The sequence below is a fragment of the Rhipicephalus microplus genome, unplaced genomic scaffold (assembly GCF_043290135.1).
Source record: "Rhipicephalus microplus isolate Deutch F79 unplaced genomic scaffold, USDA_Rmic scaffold_63, whole genome shotgun sequence".
Lineage (NCBI taxonomy): Eukaryota > Metazoa > Arthropoda > Arachnida > Ixodida > Ixodidae > Rhipicephalus > Rhipicephalus microplus.
The window spans coordinates 1,240,239-1,248,555 of NW_027464636.1; the positions used below are offsets into that span (position 1 = coordinate 1,240,239).

General features: G+C 45.3%; 1 protein-coding gene across 1 annotated transcript; it reads left to right on the plus strand.

Annotated features, from left to right (window-relative positions):
• The first annotated feature begins 250 nt into the window (after positions 1–250).
• On the plus strand, positions 251–8,112 carry LOC142789989 (tudor and KH domain-containing protein-like). Its single transcript, XM_075885016.1, has 4 exons — positions 251–645; positions 1,752–1,929; positions 3,310–3,568; positions 7,176–8,112. Exons 1-4 carry the CDS (start codon positions 387–389, stop codon positions 7,845–7,847), a joined length of 1,368 nt encoding a protein of 455 aa, XP_075741131.1. The 5' UTR covers positions 251–386; the 3' UTR covers positions 7,848–8,112.
• The last annotated feature ends 205 nt before the right edge of the window (positions 8,113–8,317 follow it).

Sequence of the window (8,317 nt, forward strand, 5' to 3'; positions counted from 1 at the left end):
CAAGGACACCATTTAAGCTTTCAGGCTGCCAAATACTAAGCATCCTACTTTGCTTATTTAAAAACGAGGTTTTAAAAAAGTACTCTTATAAGCGCAAAAACTTTTTCACAGAAACAACTGATTTGGGCTATTTTAGGGCCACTTAAAATTTATTCATTTGACTACGTTTGAGCTGCCGCGAGGTCCGATTTGACCGTTCGAGGTTTGCACCGTCTGGGAACCCTGGTCGGCATTCGCTTAGCATCCGAACGCACGCTAGACAAGCAAAAACGTTGATACAAGCGGCGTGCGTCCGTGCGTGTTGATAGGGAGCACGCGGAAAGATCATGAGAGCAACGATCCGTAAGATGCGCAGCTTATACTAAGTATTCACTTCTATCAATGACATGGACTCCAGGCTGAAAACGATAGCGCTATGGGCCGGCTTAGGGGCTACCGTGACGATGTCGTCGGTCGTGCTTTACCTGCTGCTGAAACCGGAGGATGAGTACGAGGTGAAGCGGCGACAAGTGGAAACGACGAAACATGCCGTGGTAAAGGTTACCGTCCCCAAGAAAATTGTCGGCGGTGTGATCGGACGACAGGGCGCCAACATCAAGCGAATCCAGGAGAAGACGAACACCAAGATCAGCTTCGACAACCAAGGTGAGAGGAAACAACGCGCTCGACGTGTCAGCGACGCTGGCTAGTTGAAGCGTTGGTTAAAGATAGCACTGCATGACAGCTGCCTCGTTTCTTTGCATCCATCATGCTGTGTATCGTCCAGCGTTTGGTTCAGTAGCAGAGGGTGACGATTGGACACGTGTAGCAGTCGTAAACGCTAGAGAAGTCCGCGTCGCAATTTCTTGCTCAGAGCGGCTACTCCAAACTGTATCGTCCGTTTCCTGGTTGGAGGTGGCGTTAACCCATGGGAAATGACACTTACGTCAATGGCGAAGCAGTGAATTATTGCGTAACAACTGAATTATTGTACGAATGGTGCACACTGCAAATCTGCACTCGAGGTAAGTGATTGGATGACACGTGTAATACATCACAGGTCGTTTTGAGTCGTGAAGGAGTCGAAGTTTTCTACGCTGATGAAGCGTTTCGTTTTTGTTGCTCCCTCTTCGCTAAAGTTACAGGAGGTCCACCTCAGTGGAAGTGTGGCTGCAGAGCTCGGTTGCTGTCCCGAAGGTCGCGGGTTCGATGCCGGCGGTCGCATTTCGATGGAATCGAAATAGTAGAGGCCCGTGTACTGTGCGATATCCGTGCGCGTTAAAGAACCCCTGACGGTCAATATTTTTGGAGCCCTCCACAACGGCGTCTCTCATAATCATATTGTAATTTTGGGGCTTAATACCCCGGGTGCACGTTAAAGAACCCCAGGTGGTCTAAATTTCCGGAGCCCTCCACTACGGCGTCTCTCATAATCATATAGTGGTTTTGGGACGTTAAACCCCACATATCAATGGGGCTTAATACCCCAGATATTATTATCATTGAAGTTGCAGAAGCTTGTATACTCTCGCGAACTATTTATGATGCACTCCCACAGAGTTTCTCGGAGGGCTCAGAAACTGTTGCACGTTCCATAAAGGTATATATATTCCGTGAACTTGCTTTCGAAAGGAATGTTATGTTGGCAAATTATTTTTTCAGCTGCAATTTTTTCCTTGTATGATGAGCTGAAATACCCTTTTTAAGGCGTCTCCTTAATGCTTTAGTGTGCAATCAGTATTAAGTTAGCGTGATTTCCTTTTTCTTTCTAGGCCCTGGTGAGGAGTGCGACAGAGTGGCTCTGATTCGTGGTGCCCCAAGTGATGTCGAGCAGGCCGAACAGCAACTCAAGGCATGCATAGAAGAGCAGTCGAGTGTAGTCACCGAGACTGTGTTCGTTCCTGCAAAGTCGTGTGGCCGCATTATTGGAAAAAACGGGGAAACTGTTCGGTGAGTTAAGGCACCTGCACGCTAGTGTCCGCTCATAGCGCTCATGTCATGCCTTCTGTAGGCGTGTTTCATTGCATTGCAAACCATATCATATGTTACAGGAAAATCTCACATTTCTTGGCCTTAGGACATTTTTTTTTACATAATCTGACTCCCAGTGCCGTTGGACTGGGAGCCAGAATATCGCTTTAGCAGACCTCTGACCTTGCTGCAACTAAAGCTTTCTTTTAGTTATTGGCAGTGTTCCTTTTTTTTTTTTGTGAACCATGCATAAACAGTGAACATAAACTGCAGTCAAAATATCTTCGAGTCAGATTGCCCGTAGCTAGACTACATGCCACCTCTTCAAGATTGAAGGTTGGTGTCAATAAAACTACACCTAGTCAGAAGTTGGACTGGAAGGTGTCCGGTCTGGATAAGTATAGGCATGCACAATGTCAGCCCTGTACATTGACAAATAATAGAAAAAGAGAGTTTTGTGGAAAACCATCATCACTCCCCCACCCCCACCCATATGTAGTGGAATCCTGCACATGCCTATGTGGATAAGGCGTGAAAAAAACAATTGAATATGGCCACCGAGCGTGCAAGTTCCCAAAATGAAAGACGTTTTGGATTCTGCACGAAAGCCTTGTTCACAATGAAGATGCGAGTAATGGTAGCTGTTTAATAGGATCCTGAACGAAATTTTTGGCACCAATATCTTCAGCCAAATTGATAGATTGAATCCTGAAATCGATGGACACAACCTTCACTCCATGCGGAAACTACAGGAGAATAATGAATTTAATGTATTTCTCACAAAATGTCGCTTCAACTAGAGAAGGTGGTGTTTGGCGACGTCGAAATCACTTGAAACTGGCAAACCAACAATGCCAGCCATTGCCCGGATCCCTCAACTCGCTCATCTTGCCCTTCAGTTCCTAGAACCGGTATGAACAGCAACAGCAAAGAACGATGCTTCTGGCTGGGCCAAGCACCGGCGCTTTTGTGGAAGGGAAAGAGCGGAGTGAAAGAAGTGGAGAAAAAAAAGAGGAGAACCAAAAGACGCGCATTCTGCATGCGCCTCGGTGAGTTTGACGTCACGACTTCCGCTAGCGAGCAGCCATCACACGTAGAGAATTCATCGAAAATGCAACCAACTGTTCGAAAATATGGGAAATAAACTCCTTTTGTTAAAACAGTGGCATCTTCCGAGTCGAATTTCGAAGTATCATCAGGTTTTCCTATTTTCACTCGGTATTTCTTTTAAAACTTTGTCGAAGAAAATTTGTTTGTCGAAACAATTGTGTCTACCGAAAGGGATTCCGATGCTTTCCTCCTTTTTTCCTGTGTTTGTTCCGCATTTTTTTTAACGAGTTTGTGCTTGTCTACTCGCAGTCATATGTGCCGTGTCAGCTCAGCCAAGATTCTCGTGGACAGAGGAGGTGGTGACGAGCGTGAACGAAACGGCAACCTCAAGACTGTCAGTATCACGGGCACTCGCGAGCAGATCCACATGGCCATCACCATGATTGACGAGAAGTTGGCTGAAGATGAGGCCTACCAGCAGAGTGTGGTGTTCGCATCTGTGGGCCAGAAGGCACTCTACCGCAGCCGTCCCATGGCCATCAAGGCTAGCGCATCACCATTGTCTAAGGTAAGGACTAGGATGGTGGATACCTGGGCATCGGGTATGTGTTAGCGGCCTAAAGTAAGCACCAATGTATTACATTTGGACGAAACAACACCTATAACAGGTCGAAACTACTGTTTCCAAATTGCGGCAGCCAATGTTTGTGGTTGCAGTGGGCCATAGCACTCGAAAAGGACAGTTTGATGGGTTAGTTGATCTACCAGCGTCCCAACTAAATTTATCACAGAAAAATGGTACACTAGCACAAAACACTAAGTACAGGGACCTCATCTGTTCGTGTTTTCTTCTTGCAGGTGTGTTAATTTTTCTGCTAAGTTATAGCAATTAATGTAGTGTCAACTAGAGGCACTGACTGGCAGAAGATGCTTATTTTCTGCATGGTACTTTGCTGGTTTCTTAGGGGTACACTGTTCAGTAAGATCCGCGAAGGGCAGTCCGCACAAAAGTAGCCCTCACTCCTGGAATTGTAGCAGGTTTGGTACTGTTGTAGAGTATAAATGCGTAGTAGTGTGTGGCCTGAAGTGGCACAATGCGTAGCCAAACTCTCCTTGCTTGAAAGAGATTGCACCCTGGACCCCTAAAAATCTTGTATACCAGAAGGCCATTATTGCAATGCCATGGGGTGTCTCAGGCTGAGCCCTTTGTTAAAAAAAAATTGAAAAAATACAGTGCACATTCTGCATATTGTCTATACAATTGTAGTAGCTACTTTCAACGGTACTGGTGTCAACAGTACACAGTTTTAGCTCACTGCTTCTCACCTCCCCCTCCATTGTTACGGCGTGCGCAAGTACAGCTGCACATAGTCAGCCACTCCACTCTGAGCAAGTGATCGAACCACTCCGAAGTTAGCCGATCGGAGTGCTGAGCAAATTTGTAGATAGAAAACAGCACCGACGGATTCAGCCTCCACAAACCTGGAGTAATTTCTGGCTCAAAGCAACCTACTGGCATGGCCTCTGAATGATGAATTCATTCAATGCAACCATTGTTCTGCATCTCCGCGATCTGTCCAGCTGTGACGAGCATGGGGGGACTAATAGTCGAACATATGACCGAAACAAAACCAGTAGACATTGCAGTGCTGCCTATATTCCGTTTCATGTACATAGCGATCAACGCTGTGGAAGGAGGCTAGTGAGACTTCGTGCAGCAGATGTGTTCATGCCAGGAAATACTCAACCCATCCTTAGCACCTGCCGTACGAACTTCTTTAGTTTTACGCTTAGTAAGAAATTGGAACACTGTTCTACAGCTGTGAATTTGTTGTTCTACATCTTTTGGTGCTTTGTTGCATTCAGTTCATCGTTTTTCGTTGAGAGCGTCGCAATGAATGACACGATTGCTCTTGCTCTGCTTGCTCGAGCACTTACAGTGACAAAACACAACTATGAGACACGTGGAGTTATACATTTTGCTGACCGACTGTCTTGCGTAGCCTCTGCAGTATTGACCACTATGTATAGTGCAGCGTAAGCGAGTGTTGGCGGGCTTGAATCCATACAGTGACATGCTGTGCAACTTTTAAGTTTGTCTCCAACACTTACATCTGCTTCAGTTTACTTGCCTAGACACTTCCACAGTCAGCACTTTGGATGACATTGCACTATTTGTGAACGCCACTCTTAATTAATTTTTCTGTTCTTTAGGCGTATCTTGAGCTCCTGATGCATGCTGCAGCTGTGGAGCGTGCAGCTAAATACAGCAATTTCTTCGCTTACTGCTCACGACTGAGTGGGAAACCGTAAGCATAGCATAAAGCAGGGAACAATACACCAAGGCAGTCTTAATACAGTAGACGCTCATTAAAGGGAACCTGAAGGTCCTGGGAAAATAAGGTTCCATTTAACAAAAGTTCCACTTACTGAGAGATGGAACAGGGGTGAAGTATACAGGTATGAAACCAGTAATCTCGGAGGCAGTTGTTTCACTCAAGCAGCAGTTCTATTTCACAGATTTCCATTTAGTGAGAGGCTACTGTATATCAAATGTATGTATAGTAATGAACAGCTACAGTGAACGTTCCTGGGTCATTTGAGATGAAATTAACTACTTACTACAATGTTCCAATGCCAGACTACCAGTAGCAACTGTTGGATCAGGCTGCTGGGTGTCTGTGCAGTAGCGCGAAATACTTGAATAACGAAGACAATTTGAGTCCACATGAGACTCGGCATGCTGTTAAAAAAATGGAGCCAGTTTTGTGGCCTTCTTCATATCGCATGCCTCAAGCAGTTGTCTTCTACATCTTTTCCACTCTTTCAAAGATAAGAATGCGCCAGCAAGCGAACACTTGCGAGTGAGATGCCTTCCGCACGCACAGCAACGCTGCTGGAGAGAGGAGAGGAAGGGTCGGTTGTGCATCTCCTGATTTACCCAATACAGCAGAGTACAAGGTGGCCCCCCTAGTTCTTTCTTGCAGATAATCCTTCATGGGCGACAAAGATTGGTGGCTTCCAGCTTTCAAAAAGCCAGCTCCCACCAATTGTTACACGCAATCGCATCATGAAGAATGGCGACTACTGTAAATAATGCATTGGGAGAAAACTGTGCACCTGTCTCGCGTTAAACAAGGGCCACTTATTGAGTGAAGAGAGCCGACGCAATCAGCAGCTGAAAAGAGATTAAGAGGGCCGTACCCTTTGCCTTTCCTTTATTTTTATACGACTGGGCTTATGACAATTATCAATTTATTGCGACATTGCAAATAGAGTGGCTCCCAATGGTTGCCTAAAATGCGTATGTTAAGGATTGTGCGAATAGTAGTATATTTTAGGTTTGAAGCGAATAGTGATTTGACTGAATTATTTAGAATTGTATAGGTATACTGCATATTAAGAAGAAAAGTGAGCATATTTGTCATCACCCAACTATGGTGTACGATCAAAACCGAAAACTGAAACAAGGCTTGTTTATGTCATCCTCTTCAGTAGAATCGGAACATTGAATAGTGGCAGGATTTGATTTTCGGTAGAATGAAGTGTCAGCCTGTCAAATATGTCACGCTTTAAAATTTACTATGCTTAGAGCATAGCAGCCAGTATAACTAGCCTCTAAACTTTAAAAACGATGTTTTAATGTGAGAATAAGATGTTCAATTAACCTTCAAGTGGGGAACAAACTACACCTATAAACAAGACAAAAGAAAAAAAGAAATGGACTTGTTTCTTCATATGTCTTATTCCTAGCCATAGTATGTTTTACCAACTGGCCCCCAACACACGCTGTTTAAGTAGGGTTTCACAGCAGTGCGGGTCTTCAATTGATAGGTCTATTCTTGGTATAGCACTTCTGTACTGCGGTAAAACCACCTTTACAGTAGGGTACCTGCAGATTGGGGTACACTTGTTCATTCACTTCGAATATTTCAAAACTTCCAATAAATTGAATTCAAATCAAAGCTAATTGAAATGCTCTAATGCTTGTTCAAATATTTAAAAATTCAAAGTGCTTGAATAGCGCTTTGAATTTGATGGTGGTTGTCCCAAAAGTAGTCTCGACTATGTTTGCATGGCTGTTGTAGCTATCACATGACTGTCATTAGGGCAAAATAATTTGTAGAACTGCTTATATTTTATTTTTCTTACATTTTCTTTCTAACATATGTAAGGACGAAAAGGAGCCAGACTACGTACAAGAGGAGTTGGTCGCCACATCCGCCGATGGCTACATTGAGGTCTACATTTCATCACTGGAGAACCCCGGCTGCTTTTGGGTGCAGCTGGTTGGCACGCAGTCCATCGACCTGGACAAGCTCGTCGAAGACATGACCAATTACTACTCCCACGAGCCGAACCAGGAGAGCCTTGCCCTCACCTCGGTTGCCATTGGCGAAATCGTGGCGTCCCCCTTCATGCAGGACAAGTGCTGGTACCGGGCGCGCGTCGTCGCTGTGGAGGAGAGCGACTACTCACCGGACGAAACCATGATCAAGGTCCACTATGTCGACTTCGGCGAGAAGGGCCAGTACAAGACCAAAGAACTCTGCACGCTGCGGGACGAGTATCGATACCTTCCCCTGCAAGCCATAGAATGCTCTCTGGCTGGAGTCCAGCCGCGCGATGGAACCCAGTGGACGGAAGAGGCGTCCGACCTGTTCGAGACTCTGTCGCACGCTGCACAGTGGAAAGTGATAATGGCAAAGGTTGTGAGCAAGACCAAGAAAGAGGACGGCCTTCCTGGATTTAAATACTCAGTTGAGCTGGTTGACACCAACACCAAGGAAGACTTGAATGTAGCTGCAGAACTGATTTCTCAGGGACACGCTGTGGAGGCGATCTGAAGGCACAAGCCCGACACCTGTCTCTTCCCGTTTTGGTGCGCTCAATTTGGTGTTTCGGGTGACTGCATCATTCCCTCTGTGGTTAAAGTCCTGTTTGTAGATAGCGACATGAAATAACATGGCATGATTCGAATAGTAATTTGTGATCTAGCTATGCTGTACGAGTATGCTGATCATCAAGCTTACGCCAGATTGTTAGGAACATGCTTTTCCGCCTGTTCCCAAGTGCACACAGCTGTTTGCGTAATTGAAATGCCATCCTATTCCATGCTAGCCAAGGCAGTGGTGCTAAAATTGCTATTTTTTTAATGTGCACATGATTGTCAATGTGAGCCGGTTCTAGTACGTTCTAAATGGAGAGAAAATATTGTGGGTTCTGAACAGCTCTGTGCTTTGTTTGTTTTTCTCATCTTTGATGATCTCCATATTGTATTAACTTACGTGACTTTTCTCGCGGTCTGTTGTTGGGC

Coding starts and splice junctions, on each gene's coding strand:
- LOC142789989 (XM_075885016.1), top strand. CDS start 387: ATGGACTCCAGGCTGAAAACGATAGCGCTATGGGCCGGCTTAGGGGCT. Junction 646..1,751: donor GATCAGCTTCGACAACCAAG/GTGAGAGGAAAC, acceptor TTTTCTTTCTAG/GCCCTGGTGAGGAGTGCGAC. Junction 1,930..3,309: donor AAAAACGGGGAAACTGTTCG/GTGAGTTAAGGC, acceptor GTCTACTCGCAG/TCATATGTGCCGTGTCAGCT.